Source organism: Ptychodera flava, unplaced genomic scaffold (genome assembly GCF_041260155.1).
Source record: "Ptychodera flava strain L36383 unplaced genomic scaffold, AS_Pfla_20210202 Scaffold_36__1_contigs__length_1797346_pilon, whole genome shotgun sequence".
NCBI lineage: Eukaryota > Metazoa > Hemichordata > Enteropneusta > Ptychoderidae > Ptychodera > Ptychodera flava.
Genome location: NW_027248358.1, coordinates 1429040 through 1451164, shown reverse-complemented (window position 1 = coordinate 1451164; position 22125 = coordinate 1429040). Strand labels below are relative to the sequence as shown.

General features: G+C 37.8%; 1 protein-coding gene and 1 long non-coding RNA gene across 3 annotated transcripts; one reads left to right on the top strand and one right to left on the bottom strand.

Annotated features, from left to right (window-relative positions):
* The first annotated feature begins 2704 nt into the window (after positions 1 to 2704).
* LOC139127775 (uncharacterized) lies at positions 2705 to 10500 on the top strand. Of its 2 annotated transcripts, none has more exons than XR_011551122.1 (3): positions 2705 to 3153; positions 6835 to 6947; positions 8838 to 10500. It is a non-coding gene; the product is annotated as an uncharacterized lncRNA (long non-coding RNA). The 2 variants fall into 2 exon arrangements; XR_011551123.1 differs by having other exon boundaries at positions 2929 to 3153; positions 6829 to 6947; positions 8838 to 9389.
* A 7982-nt stretch (positions 10501 to 18482) lies between these two features.
* Positions 18483 to 19280, bottom strand: LOC139127757 (protein unc-13 homolog C-like). Its single transcript, XM_070693643.1, has one exon. It carries the CDS (start codon positions 19278 to 19280, stop codon positions 18483 to 18485), a length of 798 nt encoding a protein of 265 aa, XP_070549744.1.
* Positions 19281 to 22125: the final 2845 nt, after the last annotated feature.

The window sequence follows — 22125 nt, the reverse complement described above, 5'->3', positions numbered from 1 at the left end:
CATGCCTCTCTTACACATCTGTCACTCAAATATTTAGATTTATTGGCAAATGATAATCCAATGCTTTATTTCCATCTTAGATGAAAATCCGTTAAAAATGGAACGATTTCCATCATCGAATGACGCAATGATATATTTAAACTACTGTTATGCGGTTTATCAATTGTTTTTCTGCAAAATTTTCCAAAACCGTATTTCATGTGCAAAACATGAAATTCGACATTTTTATATATGAAGTTGTCAAGCTAAAAATAGTTCCGGTTCACGTCCAATGATGACTATGCGGTCCGCGACGTCATCGACGAGTTACCATTGAATCCTATGGAGCGCGCGACGTTCGATATACGAGGCATGTAATAATGACATATATGTCTGATATATTAAAGTTTCGTGCTTGGGGGGGCCTCTGAAAAATATGTTTTTTTTTATTGTTATTAAAGTTAAGCACCTAAAGGGCGCGCCATGAATGCAAATTCAACTGAATGATGAAATTTGTCGCTTGCATGATGCATTTTAGGCAAGTATGAGCCCGTGTCGAAATTTTTAAAACACAGTGAACCCCGGCCCCTCCCTAATTGGGCATTCAAAACATAGTGACCCCCCTATCACCATAGTCAAAACAGGGTGACCCTCATGAGTCCACTGCCCCCCCCCCGCCGAATAAACTGACCAGTCCCTTATTATGAATATTGTACGACTTTAGCAGTTATGAATTCCTAAGACAGAAGTTTTATAACAGCCTGGTAGCCTTATAATCCATCATAATCTTTCGCAAAATGTGCTCGTTCTTCAGACCGTGCTTCAACCAAATCAAAAATCGACTTGGGGTGAGTCAAGGCTGTTTAGCGGCATTGCTCAGTGCTAGCTTCAAAGCTCGAAAGTTATTCTCGGAAGTAGGGCGGCAGCATTCGTCAGGGCCGGATTTTGCACATTATATGGAAAGCAGTGGTTATTTCTTCGAAAATATGTGATTGGACTGCGTACTTCTCTTTTGGGCCTTGGACTTTCGCCGCCTCGCCCCAAACGTCAATTAACAAACTAATCACAAGATAGTTCAGTCACGTGAATCTGTAAATTGTGATGCATCGATCTATCGTGATTAATTCTGAACTACCTAACGCATAACAAACAGGGTCGCAGTCAGGTGTTCGAGGACGTTCAGAAGACACCGTCAACTAGTTTAATGTCAGAGTTAGAGGAATTCTTTTTACTTGTTTCGAGAACTATCAGTGTACCGTACTGTTGCATATGAAATAAACTTTTAGACGATGAACTTCGAAGTTTTAAAATGTGCACAGTTTTATTAAAAACACTTTTCCGAAAAAGCGGGTGCATGGGAAAAGACACCGCGACTGGAGCGACAATTGCTCAAGAAAATGTCTTTTCCACTTTCTACATTTACCTTCGTGTTCCATCAAATCCCCATCAAGTCATAGTGAACTCCGAGCTCAGTCCCGCATGTGAAATTGCAACCGTGACCCGATGATATACGATAATAGATTTCATAAAAAAAGTGCTAGAATTTCGCTTTTCCAGGCCCGTCAGTACAGGTTGGTAGATATTATATGAGACCGATTTCAAACCATGTTCAGAATTGATGAAATAAGCAGATATGATCTCCAAAAACCGTTTTTTATTCAATTGATTCATCACCTTTTCGCGTAGACCTCGCTGTGTGTATCCACATTATCGTTCGGAAAGATACCAGTATATCTCCCACATACGTAAGCTGACATGGAGAACATCGTCAGAACTACAATATTTCTGCAATGTCTCGAAACATATTGCACCACCTTGGTGAATGATACACGTCCTTGTATGTTCGTCAGAAACTAATTTCAGTAGGTTAGGATACGACATCGGTCAAATGAGGATGAAATATTGTACTGCAGTTCTTTCTTTCAATTTATTTTTCTTTGTATATGGACTGTATTATTCTCAATTCCCTCCATACTATTTTTGAGCATAGCCGACGTGTACATAGCAACATTGTTGGTGTTGAAATGAATCCAAATCTAGCTATTGCAACAGTAAGAATGTTGTATGTACAATAAAGAAAGAGAATACAAGATGCACGATTGGCTGTATCTGCAGATGCACTATCAATGTTAATATCAATGTTTTACTAGCCACTTTGCACAGTTCAACCCGTCTACACACGCACATACATATCTACCAAAGCAAGATCAGAGAAGAGATATCGTTTATCTCTGCTACCTCCATGGTTTATTTAAAATAGTTAAATATGAATCACATGCAACAAACGAATGAATTCTTCAAAACCGTCCTCAAAATACAAGCAACAGGCCTATAGGTCTACTTCGTATGACTCACACACGATTATTTCCCAAAGTTTTAATTAGGCCAAATAGCTGCTATTTTTACCATATTGAAAAATATCTCGCCAAATATCCGGCTCAGTGCTCTGGTTAGGCACGTCTGTATGCCTAACACGGAATATTCATGAAGATAAAAAATGCGTAAGCTGCTTAGTGTACATGCACAGGGGCTGAACTGCAGCCTGATGCTAGGGGGTCAATGTGTACAATGATGTACCTTTATCTGGCGAAACACGAAAATATGGTTCAGTTAGCAGTATTTTTGTCTAACGAGAGCAAAAAAATAACATTTTCTTCAAGATTGAGTAAACAATGATAGTTATAATCAAATTCTTTGCAAAGTTCATTTCGTGAATACTTGAGCACTTAAGGAGTCATACTCAGAAGACGCCATTGTTAAGATTGGCGTGGCGTGGCGTCGCGTCGCGTACATCTGTATATCGTACCATTCATACCCCGTGATCGTGCCGTCAATAATCTTCAGTTGTCGATATTTTAGCTTCTACTGACATGTCCCGTCGGTGTTTAGGAATGTCTGCTAAAGAGTCTACCCTTGAATTCCTGGACATCTGGACGACTATGCTGTACGTTGAATCTAGTGCCAGTGTGTCATCGGCCGTGTCATGCAGTTACGACATGGTCCGACAACTTCAAGCTTTATTCTCCGTTCAACCAGGACGAAACTCGCCAAAACGGAAGAGAGTACCTCTTTTCCGCACCAGCGATAGGTCAACACACACTTCAAGCCCTCGATCGTCGCTGAGTCCTGCATCAGCTGGACGGCTCTCGTGTACACTACAATATTATGTACCAGGTATGTATAGCTGCTGTCTTATTTTTAACCAGCCCAATTGTGTCTAAGAATATACGTCTACTCCTTCTTGTATAAACGTGTTTAGCAATGTCTGCATCTGGCAAAGTATCTAACGTTTGTTTGGTTTAAATCATCGATATTCCTGATAATTTCAATGAACATCAAATTTCCAGGTCACTTTATGCTAATTTGACTTTTAGTGGTATGCACCCCGCCCGGGATGACTGTTGATTCATGTCAGGGACCGGACAAAAATTAAGGGCGGGGGAGGGGGGATTGGTTGGTGTTTTAAAGGCCTGTGTTGGCACCAGATTGTCTCACCAGAAATTTACACACCAGATTACAATTCCAATGGAAAACAACAGGCTATCACCCCTCCATAGTCCTCATGCATACTAGAACAAACGCAATTCCAGGGATCAGCAAAAGTGCCTTTTTAAATCCATGGAAAATAATGACCCTTCAAAAAGTGTTAGCAAGAAAATGATTCTCCCTCCCAAATTTTTGTATGACCTGTGAGTCACAGTCTGTATAAATGATATCTTAATTATTGACATATAAGTTCTCATTTGACTTTGAACTTTTAAAGAATACCTTTAACCAAATAGAAATAATCAGTAGAGTGAAAGTTGAATATCATATTTGTTGTTCACATCTGCTCTTTAACCATCATGTACATTAATATCAATTGCCAAACATTAATAAGAGCACAGGTCTAGCTTGTGTTGTATTTAAGCAATAAAGCACACCCAGCGACGGTATACTACAAGATTTTGACCAGTTCATGGCATATATGCATGAGTGATAGCGAGTGCATATTTGAAGTGAAATGGTCAAAACTAATTAATTTATAAGGTTATAAATAGTGCAAAGTAACATGACATAGCATGTTTAATGCCCCACTAGCTGTAAGTCGTGAAATTTGTTGACCTCAGAATATGTTCCCATTTTTGTCGTGGTTTTCTCTGAATTCTACCCTCTGAAGGGATATTGGCTTTTACTGCATTAGGAAACATTCCTTTGAGAAACATTTAAACAGTAAACTCAAATTTTAATAGCCATTTTGATTATGGCCCCTTTTTAAAAATTGGTAATATTAACAAGGAGAGAGAACATACAATGTCACAGTTGAAAACATTCACCTCTAGGGTGAACATTCAATCTAGGATGTCAAAACAGCAGGACAATCATGAATGTGGGCCCGTACTCCTGTCCCAAGGGGGTCATTTAAGAAAATCAGGGGCGGCCATTGTCAATATACATGTAAAACCCTTGAATTTTCTGTGGAAAATACTATAGTCTATCAATATGTGACCTAAATAAAGTAGTCGATATATCAAATTTTATTAAAACCCTTTTCCTGCCAGACAGTATCCCTTCCCATCAGCCAAGTCAGTAAAAACCAGTATTGAGCCAAACATGACATATTTTCACCCACTTGGCTTGGTCTGTTATAGCATCTTTAGTCCAAAAGAATCAAGTTACAGTTTTCAACAGCTTTCAAATGTACAGTATTATGATAAAATACACCACAGGGCTTGAAATACTTTTTTTCAACCACCTGTCCACTGGACAAGTCAAAATAAAAAGTGCCTGTCCCAATGAGAAAAGTACCTGTCCCAAATGGCATAATTTATTCCAAGAAACTATACTTATTTCAACTCACCGGAGACAATGTCCAGAGAAATTGATTAGAGTTCAAAGTGAGTTGTGAGAACAGGAAAATTGTAGTGTGTAGTTTATGACTGTACGTTGAAAGGATAAATTGAAATTTCATTTAGTGCCCCTAGAACATGAAAGTGTGTTTGAAGTTTAATTTAGTGCCCCTGAGAACAAGAAAGTGTGTATGCACAACTATTGTTTGTTAGATGAGGGACAGTCCATTTAGAGTCGACAGATGAGCCGTTTCTGGTCGTCCGCGTTGTCTCTCCCTCCCCCACCCCATGGAGAATGGTTCTTGGAATTAGCTCATCATCCGCTCATTCTTTTCTATATGTTACTCAAAAATTAGCACTTTGAATTATTTTTCGATAACCATTCTTTGTTATAAAAAGATTTATCCATATTTTAAAACCAGCGTTGCAATGGCTAAATATGCGGAGCAATTACGTCATGCAATTCTCTTCGGGCATTTGAAATAAAACATCGCTTTTTTCAAGTGATAATATCTAAGTTGCAATTCTGATCGAAATGTTTTGGCAAAAAATACAATCATTTTGGGAGTTCATTTCGTCATGAGGCGATATCGAAGATGTGTTCAGCTTCAAACATGGCCTCCCGTAACGTTGTAACTTATACCTTTGAGCTACCAAAAGAGCCATGCTTGTACAGCTTCCTTCTGTAACTGGTGGAGCCACGTGCCCTTCTTTTACTTCTGAATTTATCGATGTGTCCGTTTATTTGTCAGAAACACCAAGTTCGAAATCCTGGAGTTCGAAGTCGCTGAATTCCGGTTCAAAGTTATAAGGTTGAAGGCAAAGTGTGTCCATTGGGCAGTAGCTCAATACAAACGTACAGTAGATAAGACCCCCTAGCGATACCCCCAAACTTCCTCAACCAAACACGAAAACTTTGCATCATCTAAGGCCAAGCCTCTCTCAAGGAATTCCGATAAGTGGCGCTTCCATATGGCGAAAATTGCGTCATACACATCAATTAATAAAACATAAATTTCCAGGAGAATCATTAGCACATTTCTCATCTCTTCATCATGAATGTTACAAAAATAATCTACTTCAACTTTTAAAGGCAGGTTGATATTTGGGTGGACTATCCCTTTAACATTTCACACTATGACTGAGGTGAAGTGATGACCTTTGGGGAGCCCAACTTCACTGCGCGAATGAATGAATTACATGCATTTGCGTGAACTCTGTGTGACCAAACCATTCAGAGAATGTTGCGTCCTGAGTGGTGCATCAAATAGTGAAGTACATGTAAGGGTCATTCAACATCTTATAGCATGAATTGCACAATGCTCTGTGCAGTTTATGTGAAGATTTCAGTACAGATATGCACATTATCCAGGCTTTTGCTCGTATGCACGGTGATGGGATTTAATGTTAGGGCAAATATTTAATCACATTGCAATCTCTATCTTGGCCAAAGTTGCATGTATAGTCCCAGTGGGTAGTGAATAATAAGTGTATACATCACCAAAATCAGTACATTCTCACAAACTTATTTCGGTTTGAATGTAAAATAAAAAAAACAATGCTAGAAGATACAGCTAGTAGGGCTTTAAGTTAACATGAGATTAATTCTAATCTTACCTAAACATGATATGTCATTTTATTTTGCATCATTTAATTTTTAAATTTCTAAATTATTTCTATTACTGCTGAAAATGAAATGTGGTGTTATTTTCAACATGCACATTTTGGATATTTATATGACCATGGATGTAAAAAGAGTCAATTTTTCATCAATGGTCTGACAGTCTACAAGCTCTGAGATACTGCAGGAATGCATAGTGCAGCGTGAATCCAATTATGTTGAGCCTTTTTAGGCCATGAAAATGCTTGATATATTTCTGATTCAAATGTGTCGATGGACTGTCAGATTAATATGGTTATTCATCGTCATTATTGTGGCTTGAAATGTGATTCATCATCTGTGTTTGAGATAATTTGATTTTTCTTGGTAGGTTTTTAACTTTTTTTATATTCTTGCAAGTTGCAGGTCCCCTGGAAGTACATGTATTTATTAGGCGTTGAACAAATAGGAAAGTGTAGTGCCCAAAGGAATGACAGTCACACAAAAAGGCATGCCAACAACTGGGAACAATATGAGAGGTATGTACTACAAAGTCTTCACTGATAAGTTTAAGTCTAAAGTAGTGAACCTTGAAGGGCAAGTTAACCAAAGCACCAGTGTTGGTGAATTATGGTACGTGAACATGGTTAAGCAGAACCAATACAACACAAAGTAAGACAATTCTACTCAGTTGACCTTTGATGTTTGGTTATATTTGCAGGGCACCTAACAGCCATAAGCAACAAAATCTGCCTTTATAATCTTCTTTTGAAGATACAGATGTAATTGATAGTGATGCAGCTTAGCCCATGTCAAATTTTGAAATCACAATGAAATGTGTAAACCCTGCAATTTTTTATAGAGAAGCAGAGTGTTGAAACAACTTAAGGGGGTTCTTACATGAGTTCCAAACTCAAATGTACATGATGACATACAATAATTGCATAGTCAAACCTAAGAAATGTTCTTTTTAACTCTGTCTCCAAACACTTGCCAAATATTATTGAAGGAATCCATGAAGTGTACTTTATGAACTTTGTACGGGAAACAAAACATCTAAACAATATCACAAGACAAACTGTCGTTGGAGAGTTTGTTGCAATTGTGTAATGAAAGATGAAACAAGCTTCTGTTCTGATAACATGTTCCAGATTTCATGACATGCTCAAAAACCATAATTTTATCTTTTACTAAAATAGTATGAAACTATTTTCCTGTAAACTTAATCTTAAACTATAATCCAGTGGGGACTATGTCATACTAAACTTACCTGTTTATCATATTGAAAAAAATCTACTGGGGCCACGGAGCGAATTTAAAAAAAACAACAAAACCAAACAGAAGCAGTGGAATGATCATTAGCGTGCAAGGTCGCTGTATTATATGTCAGGGTAAAAAAATTGTAGCTTTGAAATTTCTGGACGGTACAAAAGGCTCAGTGGTACGATGTTCATTCATTGTTGACATCGTATCGATCTGATTGACACTACAGATGTTTGATCGTGCATGCCCTCATGATTGGCAGGTGTTTGAAAGTTTTCACATATTGTTCTTTGGATGCTTTGAACACGTCCACAGCATCGCAGCAGTTTTGGCATAAAAAAATCAACTTACAATGGAAACAATGAGAGAATTTCACCAACAAGGTGATGCCACAAGTATTCACAAAAGTAATATGTTGGAATGGGTTGGGTTGGGGTTCACTTTAAATTTGAAAAATGCACAGGGGTCATGTATTTTTCCAACACCATTGGAGTCACTTAATTTTCTTAAGTATTTGTCCTGTTAAAAAAGTAGTTTAAGTGTTCAAAAAAATTTTTGGGAGATAAAATGATTCGCTGCATTATTTCACTCTCAGTAGTCATTTAACTGTAAATCTGAACAAAGTATAATTATCTGTCACATAAACATCTTGCCTTGGCAACTCTGGAGCTTGTCTTATTGTAAATCAAGCACACTGAGGGCAAAGAACAATTTTTATTACTTACATATTAGAGATATAGCAAGCTTTTGTCAGGGAAAATATTTAACAGTGACCTGTTGACCACTAGTACCATGAAAAGTGAAATAAGTTTAGTTGAAATTCCAATATCATTACTGTTGTCCACATCTGAACCTTCAAACACCCTATTTGAATCAAGTACATTTGTATCAATTGTCAAACACCTCAGAAAGCACAGAATGTGTTTGTTAAGCTTTGTAAAAAAATTATTCGTAGTTTTCTCATAGACTCCAATGTATAGTGAATCTACATTTCAGTGAGATTCAGAAATCAAATTTCTTGCATACATATCAACTTTAACCATTCTAGTCTAATGAAGTACTTTCAAATGAATTATCAAAGGTCTTAAATACACAGATTTAAACAAAACAAACTAAATGGATAATGTACAATTCTGATGATTTATTCTGTGTGTCGTTATTTACAGAAATTGAAGGACGTAAACGGGGCTATCCAAGGACTAGCATGAAGCTGAAGACATTTGATAGTTGTGTGTGTTTCTTCTGAGGACAGTGAGCATGACAGAAGTTGCAAGGGTGGTGACTTTATTCGGAGACACTTGCCATGGGATAGAGAAAGAAGTGAAACTGCGTACAGTATGGAAAAACGCTTGCATCAAAGGAAATGCATATTGAGGCTACCTTGCATTGAGGACGTGGCCTCAATCAGACCAGAGCCTGAGGATGAGGATGGTGGGCCATGAGCCGTTTATACAGACAAATGACAATATCAACAGCGCTGACAACTCATTACAGGACAATGTTTAATGTATAAGCATATGTTTTTGCATTTTCTTGATTCTGCTAAAAGCTCAATGATGCATTTTTAGTTTTGAACAAAGACCACTCAACTTTTTAATTTTATTGACTAGATACAGGCTGTACTCATGTTATTACACCGACCGAGTCACAAATAGTGATTATTTGTATAATTGAATTTTTGGCACTTTTTAGCTCATATTTGGTTTTATATATAAATACCAAAAGAGCTTATATGATGACTGTATGTCTGTATATTTGTGGTATGTGCGGATGTATGTCCGTCACACACAAAGGCTCCCATACCGCCAAAGCTACCATCTCAGTATTTGGTGTACAGGTAGATGTAGGGGTTGAGATGTGAATTTGTTCAAATGAACATATCAGTGTCAAAAATGTGCAAATGAGGTAAGAAAAAGGGAAATTCTGCATGTGTGCAGGAGTTACATGCCAGTAAGAAACAGGCAAACTCCACTTATCTTGAGTCATTTCCTGTCATTGTTTATGAACTGTTACATATTAACAGAACTGCCTAACCATAGACAGTAGAGGGGAGGAAGACCGTCAGTAGAGGGGAGTTGTTTATGAACTGTTACATATTAACAGAACTGCCCAAACCATAGACAGTAGAGGGGAGGAAGACCGTCAGTAGAGGGGAGGAAGACCGTCTATGGTCAAACTAAGAGGGGCTAGCTGCCTTTCAGCTATGCATGTTGCTAAAGTTGACCTCCAGTACCTAAAATTTCAGACCTTAATTACTTTTGTCATTCTTGTTTTTCTGGTTTAAATATTTCTTGTTGTTTTTCTGGTTGTACTGTGCAGAAATCATTGTCATAACATCAACGTAGAATTTTCCTGCGCTGAACAGATAGAAACAACATTTATTGTTGATTTTTGTTAACCCATACTGGTATGTACCAATTCTGATCAAATTTGAGTGACACCGTATAATTGCGGTATTTTTTCTATTCTTGGTCAAGATATCTTCTCTGAGACCACAACTCCAACTGATTTGAAAGTTGGTGTGGAGGTTTTTAGGGTACAGCTCAGTAAGACTTTCAAATTGTGGTGAAGTTTGCATAATTGTATTTTTGGCAAAATTTTTACCATTGTCTTTTGCCTTGTCTTTTTTTTTAAATCGCTGCTACAATTGTACAGACGTTCAATGAATGACTTGAAATGTCGGTTTCAAAAAATCTGGTTATATTATTGTTTGTGATTTTTTTTCAGAAACCACAGCTTTTGTTTAACACAGTGTCAATTATTGTAAATATTTTATTGGAACAGTATTGTTCAGTGAATAAAAAAGACATTATTTTTTTAATTGCATAACAGTTGTATGAACTTAAATTGTTGATGTGTGTAGTGTAACATGTGAGTATGAGTAAAATGAAAGAACACTAGTATATCATGAGAATACCGGTAATACATTTTAATCAATAATGGTAGATATTGTGCATACCATCCTATGGCAATATGCCTGCACATAATCTGTGACCAAATGGAAGAATGCAGAAAAGATATTAAATATCCACGCTGTACATATTGTATCAACTTGGTCCTGTTTGTTTCCCCATAATAGAACTAACTGCCCCATATCTATTTTCTAAGCATGTCCATGCATCATTACCAGTGTAATTGTTGATAATTGCACTGAAGTAAGGCCTTTTGAAATGGATCTGTCAAAATAACATAAAGGATACAGAGGCCATGTTTAGAAGCAGAATACAAGGTTATTTTGGTATACAATTATGAAAATAAAATGATGAAACAGTACAAAATGTGCAAAAGGTAAGGTTACTGTTTCAAGTAAATACCGATTCATGAGAAATTCAAAGAATTAAAAGGAATGACAGCAGAGCAGTGATATTTTATGCGATTTCATGCAAGGTACCATGGGAAAATTTAAGGCAAGAGGGTGGATTCCCATGATCACTAATTTCACGCAGAATCCATTGAAATCCTGCACAGGATTATTCAGGAGACAGTCTTATGGAATCCATTAAAATGCTGTAATGGATTCTGCTGTGGATTCTAAAAGTGTTCCGTATATAGAAGAATCCATAATTGGATACCTTAGGATTCCCTGAGTACCCACAATGGATATCTCTGGATTCCTTGGATTCTGATTGAATCCACGGAGGAATCCACAACAATGCTTAATGGATTCAGGCTTTTTCACATAGTGAAAATATCAATGAGGGCATGAAAAAGAACTTTAACGCATATAGGCCTATAGTTGCTTAATCAATAAAATTAAGCGAACACGGGTTAAAATTTACGATTGCCTGCCGTGGTAGTTAAATAGAAGGTTTTAGCCTAGCCAAGCCGTATATATTATAGAAATTGATTTGCATTGGGCCACACCTGTCACCGGGTCAAAAAGAAAGACATGTTTTGCATAAATACTGCCATTACTTTCATCACTCTTTGCACGTTATTTTTAGCTTAAATTAATATGGCATGGGGTTCTCAAGATCTACTTAAAAACCGTAATGGCTATAAAATGGATAAGTAAGAAATTTGAACACAGCAAAATCTAACAAGTGGATTGGTAAGCCTGTGAGAAAGTGGTTAATCGTTTAAAATTGAATTATTCAGGAAAAATTAGTGTACATTTCAAAGGGAGTAAGCCTCCTGAAAGCTAAAATGCACCTGTTATGTTTGTCTTGCGCTTCCGTTGAAATGCTAATCAAGGCAACGCTCATTTTCATGGGAACGTGGGACAGTCCACGTGATGCATTAATGCTCTGTCATAATTAAACACTTAAATCCTAATTTTTCAGAGACAACAAATAAAACGTAAACACTTTAAGTAATAAATCATGGTTGAGATGAACGCCCAAACAAAGTATGCTTTCAAAGGACGATATGGAATTACTAGCCCGCCTCAACACATTTATATGAAGTTTGTTTGCGCCTAAATTGATGCACTCTTCAAGGCTATGCGCGTTCATCGAATTGGAATCGAATAAGAAGGAATAGGATGAGTGTCAGACAGTGGTTGTCATGCAATATCATTGAGTCATTCTATCATTGAGGCGGCATCAAATGTCAGTGATGCCACTACAAGATTGCTGTTTGCTGATTGCTGAGTGCTTCACGAACTCTACAACGTGTTGAGCGGCCTCAGACAGAAAAAATGTAACAACTTAGCCGGCTATTGAACCACTCTTTTTTGGGAGTGGAGATTTAGCCGACTGGTTCTGTCTGTGGCGCTTTTCAGCTAGGCGACTGATGCCGTATGTTGTGGGTTCGAATCCGATTGAAAACTATCCGAATTGTAATAGAAAGCATCCATTACATACAAGATAACGTAAGTGTGAAATGCACTTGACCACATCGATAATTCTTTACGGAACTCGTTCACTCATCGAAATGGCCACATTTTCCAATCAATCAAATGATGATGCCGAATTTCGGATTTCTTTTCGATGACATGGTACAGCGCATTGATAATATCCATGTGGGCTTAATGCCCGGTGCAGGGTATTAAAGGCCGCCTAACTTATTGGAGATTTATAAGCAGTTCGAAAGTCAACTGGTAACTGCTCAGCTTGCTGCTCCGTGAAAATAGCACTAAACAAGCTACAGCCAACCCAAGGCGGTTTAAACGAATACGTTTGTTTTTTTAAATATGTCGGCCACATAACTATCCATACAAAAACACATAGTCTTTAACATGAAGAAGATTTTATTTGAAAATCGGCCGCAGACCATTTATAGCATCTGTTGGAAACGGATTTTGCTTGTTTCAAACAACTGTCCATCATGCAGGGACGCAAAGAGGTGTAAATGCTCGAACTTTAGCCATTAAAACGAGTCAATAACACTACGTATACGTTAATGCAGTAACTACTGCACGCGATAGGATCGCTTATCCTGCATAGGGCTATAGATAAGAACCTACTGCGATACTTCTAAAAGAACGACAGCTGAAAGAACTTACATTTGCCATGTGATTAGGAAATAACACTTAAACAAACTGCCCGTTATATCCGTGTTATATAAAAAACATAATTTTATTTTATCTGTATAAATTTGACCACCGACGGAAACTGTGTCTTTCTCAATCGCTATTAATTCGACCAAATAACCTAGCCTTTAAAACGACTCTTCAGTAGGTAAATGAACGATACTTTAAGGCAACGAAAACAACAGCGTTACGATTATGTCGAACCACGGTCAGCCCAGACAAAATGCCAGAAGGTAGAACCGCGAACGGGTTGTATATGGCTTTCAGAGTGGTTATCACGCTAATCAATCTATCAAACGAATTTCTTTCGTGTTCCAAATCGATAAAATCATGGACAATCTCGATTCTTCCGTCTATGAATTGACATTACTGACATATTCTGTTTTTTGTTGATCAATGAAAGTATTTTCGTATTCAATACTCGGTCCTAATTTGACCGATGTAATATCCTAACCCAAACTGTCTCTGATTGACCTCATTAACATGCAAAGACTTGGTTTGAGGGCCAAAGTGCATGTATAGTAGACGAGAAATATGGAAGCACGGCCATACTCTTCATGTTGCGAGAGATGTTGATATATTAGTCTTTCCAACAAAACGAGGATGCCATGGTGATAAGAAAGGCGAACAAACGGTTGAATAAAAAAAAACTTTTCGGACATCATATTTTACATGACTCAATTTTCGATAACGCAGCTCATCTATTGTACTGTAAGGGGAAGTGAACTACACGCATGGTTTATGTAATCTGTCTACACCGGCCTCGCCTTGCATGGTGAAACTCGCAGTTTATGAGAATGTAAGTGGTATTTGATTCCGACTCTCCTTCTATACATGTAAATGCGTCATGCATGCCGTTTAAATATATATAACATCAATCAGCAGGGATTACAATAATTGCCGCCATGCTGCACCATGCAAATTCCCATTAACCGGACATTGCAATTTTCGGGAAACACTGAGTTCTGACAACTAGCACAGCAACAAGGATTGAGAAAGTAGCGCACAGGCCGATTGTGTCCCGCCTACAGTCTTCATAGGAGGCAAAGCTATTGCTAGCTGCAGTGCAGTTCCTTTTCTGCAACAAATTAACCTCTTGATTGTACCGTTGTCGGCAATGGCCTTGATCAGGGGAGCAAAGAGATTACATTGGCAACGCTCAAACAATTACGAAAACAACCATACCCAATAACCAACCGCTCAAACACGGCGTTGAAAACGATCCCGGTTCATTTCGAGCCGGGCTTGAAAACATATATCATACTAGCCTATATAAATGCAGATATTCAGTAAATTATACAAAGGCGCGTTTATAATGCGCCACACGTGCAACTAAAAGACACAAACGTTTAATGAACTAGATATCTCATTACTGACATTTGAAATCCGGATGATGTGAATATATACCGTCTTTGAGAACTGAAGAGATTAAATGAGCAAAATACATGCTCTATAACTCATGTAATTTTTTCCCAATTGAATACATTTGTCAGTACGGCCTTATATAGATCCTCCCGATACTAATAGATCAATGGTAAACAGAGAGTTATATCACATCAATACTACGGGGCAGATGGTTTTCTTAATGTTCAGTACAGTGCCGCCACCGTTATAATCGCCGCCATTCCGATTGTCAATAGCAACATATCATTCAAGATGGTGGTGCCCAGAAAGATAAGTTTTGATGTCGGCAAACTGTGGATAGGAGGCAAAATGTAAAACATAAAATCTGGTGTTCGTTTTTGTTATATATGCTGCCACAGATATGTCAGATAGTTAAAATACAGTTTATTGCATTCCAAGGCCTCCGGCCCATTTGCAAGGAGTTACAATTCAAAAAATTATACAAATGGTTAACGGAAAAGAAATTGAATTGATTTGACAGGTAAAGAGAAATTACAATTTAGTTTCACTTGAAAGAATTTCTGAGCGAAGCTGAAAAGCTTTGTAAACAAATTTACATAACTTAATTAAAGTATTCTCATCTCTTGATCGTAGTAAACGTAGAAATTTACACTTATTTGGATGAATAAGAAATTCTTTTGCAAAATACATTAACCGAAGCTTGTCAAAAACAGGGCATTCTCAGAGGAAATGAAACTCATCCTCGACCTTATTGGATTTACACATTTTACAGATTCTTTCAATGCTGGCAATACCAGTGTGTCTACCTTCCTCTATTTGTAACGGAAGACAAGAACAACGAAAACAAGCAAACGTTTGAAGTATTTTGAAGTCGAGCTTCAAAGACAAATACCTTTCTACTTCTAAGGTAGGTCTTAAATTCAATATACGTGCGCATTTTTGGTTTCCTGCTGATGGTTTCCCACCATTTTTGTTTATATACATCTTTAATTCTCAAGTCAAACTCTTGCATGAATCTGTCTTTATCACCAACTTCCTGTGCCAGCCAAACGTATCCAAAGCCATATGAATATAAATATGCTTCAAGGAGGTCGCCCAGGTTTGCCGTCCCAGTACATCAAGCTTTACAAGCATAGCATACGCTTGACGTGGCAGTCTGTAAGGTGGTAATTCAATTACTCTAAGCCAAAACTTAACACAACGCTTTAAAGTGGAAATAAAAATAGGAAATCTGCCGCATTCAGCAACCACCGCTTCATTTTGTGCACTCGACGGTAGACCCATATATAATCTGCAAAATTTTCTTTGAACTTGCTCTAGTTTTTCATAATACTGATACCCCCATATTTCAGAGGCATAAAGCATGATGGGAAAATAATTGAATCAAATAACATAAAGTGCGTTTTAAATGGAAATCCCCCCACCTTTTTAGAAGAAATTGACAGAACCTTTGATGCTTTATTCGCCTGATCAGCTAAAGTTGATACCGCTTTGCCCCAGGTGTTTCTGGACGAAATTAAAATTCCTAGATATTTGTAGTAGCTTACAACTTCAATACATTGACCATTTAATACCCATTTTTCTGACCGAGCTCTATGACCACCGTTTCTAAATACCATAACTTTGGTCTTATTTAAATTTACATGCATTTCCCATTTACTGCAGAACTGCTCTAAAACAGTAATTAATTTCTGCAAATTTCCAACAGAATCCGCAATAATTGCAACATCGTCTGCGTACAATAATGAAAATAAATTTAACATATCTTGAGTTAGTTGGATACCAGCCCTCCAGAATTTTTAAGCATGTCATTTAACTCTTCAATGAAAAATGTAAATAAAATAGGGCTCAGCATACAACCCTGTCTTACACCAACTGGACAGTCAAAGTAACCTGAAACTGTTGACCTAGATTTGACGCATGACTTGACACTAGAATACATACATCTTAAAATGTTAAACATCTTACCAGAAAGACCAATGAGTGAAAGTTTATACAAAAGTAAGGAGTGGTTTACAGAATCAAACGCTTTTGAAAAGTCTACAAATAAACAATAGAATTTCCCTCTTTTAACACTGAGATATTTCTGTACAATCGCATGTAAAACAAAAATATGATCAACAGTAGAATGCTGCTTTCGGAACCAGCTTGGGAGTCAGACCTTACATCATTTTTCTCTGCCCATGATGTCAACCTTTCGTTCAAATTGACGTGAAAATTTTACCAAACACATTTAAAAGTGAGATACCACGATAATTATTTACGTCATTCTTGTTACCTTTTTTAAACAAAGGGATAATCACACCAATAGCCCAATCTTGTGGGAAATATCCATGTTCGAAAATAAAATTAAACAAAGTATGCAGAAACGGAGCAATTACATGAAAAGAAAACTTAAAAAATTCACTAGGAATACCATCATAGCCTGGGGACTTTGATGATTTCAACTTTTTCAAACTTATCAAAATTTCGTCTATTGAAATGGGTTTGTTTAAATCATCCATTTCCTGTGCAGTATTTAATGAGACATCTGTATTTTGAGTAGCTGTATTTTGAATGGCTTCTTCTACAGTTTGTAAAAAGTCACAATCTATAGATTCATTTCCTTCACACTGCATATACAAGTTTTTGAAATACTGATACCAGTCTTCTAAAGTAATATTATTTGCACTATTATACTGACGATTCATACAGGATTTCAAATAGACCAAAGATCTGCCTTACCCTCAGTGCAAGCTTTTGCGAGCTTCTCTTTTACAGCATTTTGATAGTAGAGTTTTTTATTTCGACAAGTTTGTTTAAAATCCTTCTTGGCAGCAATAAAATTCCTCAAAGCAATGTCAGAGTTTGTCTTTCTGAACTCTTTCAATTTACAGTACATGTCACGCTTTTTAAAAACACAAGTATTATCAAACCACACTGTTTGTTTACGCTGTTTCGATTTGCTATCAGACATGGGCACTTCATGTTTTCCCCTGCCAATTTAAGTGCTCTAGTGAACATATTAATTGATAAATCAACATTGGGTAAACTGTCAAGAGAATCCTGTAAAATATCTTTCACTTCATTAGAAGACATACTTTCAAGAAAGCTTTCTCTAAAATTTTCAGACCATTTAAAACGCTCTATATTTCTACCACCATTTTGATTTTCGACATTTACATCACAATGATTCGTATGCCCTGTGTATGACAAATGACATGACAAGGCCATATGGTCAGATTCGGTGCGAGGCAGTACGTTGAAATTCTTTACATTGTGAAATAACTTAGTGGACAAGATGACATAATCATTAACACTAGCACCGGCATACGATATACATGTAAAATAACCATCTTGGTCTCCAGCTGTTCTCCCATTTACAATATGAATGTCGATTCGCTTACATAAATCAATTAACATTCTACCTGCTGGAGTTATCACTGAATCTTTTGATTGACGGGGTGTGGAAAATGTGTCAGGAATGTAACCCAGATTGTTTAATACAGGTACATGTGCAATTGTGTCATCAATGATGAAATCGTCAAGAGATCCTACTCTTGAGTTAAAATCACCCGATAAAATAATGTGTTTATCAGGATTGACTGAAGAAAAGTTAACCAGAAAGTCATCTAACATTTCAATTCTATGGGTAGGATTATCTGGTCTAATATAACAGCAGCCGAAAAGTAAGTCTTTGTCAAATGAAAATACATCTTTGTTGAATTCAAGAAAAATACAATTTTCGACTCTACATTCTACCCTCTTTACTTTATCAATATACTTTTTGACGTAAACTGACACACCGCCGCTGGGTCTGCCTCTCCGAGAACTTCGAACGGCTGGGAACGAAAACACATTGTAATTTGACAAAAAATCAAAAACATCATCTTTTGTACAAAAAGTTTCTAAAAGACAACAATATCGTATTTCTGACAAAGAGATATGAAGTCGTGATTACCCAAGTTTCTTTTCAGACCACGAATATTCCAAACTAACAGTGAAAGTGAATTTTCACACCTTTGGCCTTGGCCCTTTTCTCATCTAGGTAATTGTGTATTGAATGGAAAGGTATGTTCGGAAATCTGACCAGTCTCTTCGTTGAAACTGAAAACGCGTTTGCAGTCAGTCCTTTCACCACCAGTTTATCGTATTGAAGATGGGCTTTCAAATCTTTGTTGGTTTCAAGAAGGGCGCGACGATGACCCCATAGCTTTGAACGGATTCTTCTGACCCTCCTGGAGAAATCTTCACTTACAGAGATATTTGTATTCTTTAACTTGAAAGCATTTCGAAGAACTTTTTCTCTATCTTTGAAGCTTCTGAATCTCGCCACGATGGGCTTACAGTCGCGAACAGGTGGTGCATTCGTCATTCGGTGAACCCGCTCAAATTCCACGTTGTCGGCTATGCCGAGTTGATTTCGAATTACTTGAATTACTTTATCTTCGGAGTCTTCCCAATTTTCATTTGTACGATCTTGGGTGATGCCAAAGAAGACCAGGTTATTTCTTCTACTTCTGTTTTCCAAGTCGTCTTTTTCTTTCTTAATTTCGTTGATTGACTTTCTCATATCATCCACTGCCGATTTCAGCAAGCCAGCTGAATCGTCTCCTTGCATCTCTGAGTCAGCAATGACGCTGGAATTCACTTTCATTTTATCAATCTCAAATTTCAGCTTTTCTAGTTCTGTAATTCTCTCTCCGTCTTCTTGTATTTGCACTTTTATATCGTTGAGATCTTCTTCTACATTATCTAGTCTGGACTGAAGAAGCGCAAAGTTATTGTTCATGGTTTTTGTGTCGGCGAGAATTGCATCTAATTTTTCGTGTAGATCAGAGATGTCCTCTTTCGTTGCTGTTTCTGTACTTCGAAGTCTTGGGGACCTGGGTTTCTTTCGACATTACCAGCTACAACAAGAAGTCCAACAAGAAATACCTTGATAGCAATGACAAACAGCAATTTACAAGTGGAATGCGAAGCGCCGCCATCTTTGGTAGCTTTCGCTGACGTGAAGGGTCGCCACCAGAGAAATGTCCAATTTTCGTCTGTAACTTTCCAAATCAGTCCCCATCTTGAAAAATCTGTTTCGTTGTTCCTTTAAATGACGTCCTGTACAGGTTTGAAGGCTTAGGCATCGGCCTGACCATGAAAATTCGGCTGAAATATCAGAGCGCTAGCACGGTGCATGTCACAGCTAGGGAGTGATTAGGCCTACAGCCAATGTTCACAATGCTGCATACGGAATGTTGATGTCGCCGAATTCTAGACCACACCATGGAAGCATAGTTTGTTCTCGAGATTTTGTTCAAAATGTCACGGATTATGTTGTTTTTCAAACCCATATCTGGTCACAAAGGTGCAACAGCAACGGAAGATGTCAAAACGGGCTGAAATCAGTAAATCGGATGCCCGTACGAACCTCACAAGCATTGACCGAATCGATGGTGAACGTCCAGTCGGCGACCATTGGACGACGGTGATACGCATATGCATGACGTCGGTAGCACGTCTGAACTTGATTAGGGAATCGAAACAGAAACACCGCCTTCGAAACTCTTCAAAAATTAAACGCCAAAGTTTCAGCAAAGGTCATGGTTAAAGGTTTGTTGGCTACGTTATTATGGGGAAGATGACGGCATGAAGTCCCTACTTTGTAACGACGGTAGAAGAATAATGCGTTTACTGAGGCAAAGCGGTGCCGAAACTTTCCTTCTTCGACACTGACTCTTCGCGTTTCGCGTGCAGACTATCAAAACGCATTGACTGAAATAAGGATAGTTCAACCTTTTGCAGTCCGGCAAAGCGGCACGATCAAAAGAGGCGAGAGAATTGTCACTTGATTGAGATCAGTCCACTGGTTGGCTAAAGAAAACGTCGCCTCGCACAAATATCAGTCACTCATAAAATTAATCGACCTTTAAGGATGTGGAAGTATCAAAGGCATTGGCGCTGGAAAGAATACTACGTATATATCAAAGCCTACTGCAAATGAGTTCATCGTCGCGATTTCTGTAATTATTGAAATGCTTTTTTAATGTCCGTACCAGCTGTTACGTAGCAGTTCTGATAGATTAAAGCAAGGACATTTCCGTTTCTTAATAATGTAATGTGTACATACGCGTTGCAGCACCAACAGACTTTCAACTGCGGACTTTTTGATAAAATTTGCTTGTAACTTGACGCAGTACAGCGAAAGTTGTCTAAAAGAAACTGTGTGCTGCTCTCGAAGTAAACAATGTAATACTTGGTAAAGTAATGGCGATTGGCACAGACGGAGCGTCGGTAATGACGGGTGTCAGTACTAGGCTGAAGGCAGACAATTCCGATCTCGTGAACTTACACTGCATTGTGCATCGCTTATCGCTAGTTACTAGTCAGGCTGCTGCTGCAGTTCCATATCTCTGTGATGTTTATCAAAAACGTCTGACTGAATTGATCTACTATTTCAGTCGTTCAGCTATTAAGTACATCAATTTTGCAGTGTATACAGGATTTTCTTGATCTCAAAATCGATATGGAAAATTCAAGCCTTAAGGTTGTTTTCTTTTTATAGTGCATTGGATGCAGTGTACATACTCGTAGCTTGGATGTACTGTTGAAGGAAACGAGATCCAGCAGCTTAGGGTTTTAGAAAAATCTAACAAACTATGAAGTCGTCGTTACGATGCTTTTTAATGGATGTTATTGTCCCATTAACGGAGCTCACTCGCACTTTCAAAACACAGGATATCGATATTGGCACCATACGTCCATGAGTAGATGCTGTGCAATGGAGACGGTCATTATTTGGAGATGTTTTCTTCCTTGAAGAAACTATCGTCTGGTATACAATATATTGAGTGGCCATGAAATAAGGTACTCAGAGTGTCACGTCTCCACCTTTACTATCTCTGGGTTCAAGTTGAGGTACCCGTCTTGGATGGTAATGCTTTCAGTAACTGAAGCTGACACCAAAGTTGTCGGTTGTAAGCAAAACTTCAATCTTTATTACTAAACAGTAACAAAGACGACAAAGGCTATAGCAGAGCAGCTCCGTTCTCCGAGCCATCTCAGTTCTGAACTTCTCCTAAGAAGTGTACAACTTAAATAGTTTCCAAATCTACATATAATAATAAATGACTTAACCTACAACTGTAATTAAATACAGAAAATATTTAGGTTCAGAAAATATTGCCAAAACAGGATGAGGTGTTCTTTCAACCTGAAGTTTGAGTCAACGTCAACCTCCGGTCATTTCTAATGAGTTTAGCGTCTGTTAAAACAGTACATCACTCAACACGAGGCAAAGACGGTTACTTCAAGGTTGGGAACGTAAACAGTCTTAGTGAATAATGGGAAACTACAATCGTCAATGGAAAAAGCATAGAAACAGTATAGTCTTGAAGGTCACTGTGAAATCCAGGGAAATGGAAAAGGAGGGCGTTACATGGGATATAGAAAACACAGAAACAGAAAAGCTATGAGAATCATATAAAGTAAAACACGAGTGTGTAGACTCATTAATAGTGAGGGGGACTTCTGTGTTTTTCCCTGATGCATTACAGAATGACGCCCCAATAGCAGAAGTGGCTCCATATTTTTAATTGGTCCGCCGATTCTCAAATCCTATATTCAACTATCATAAGTAAAATGAG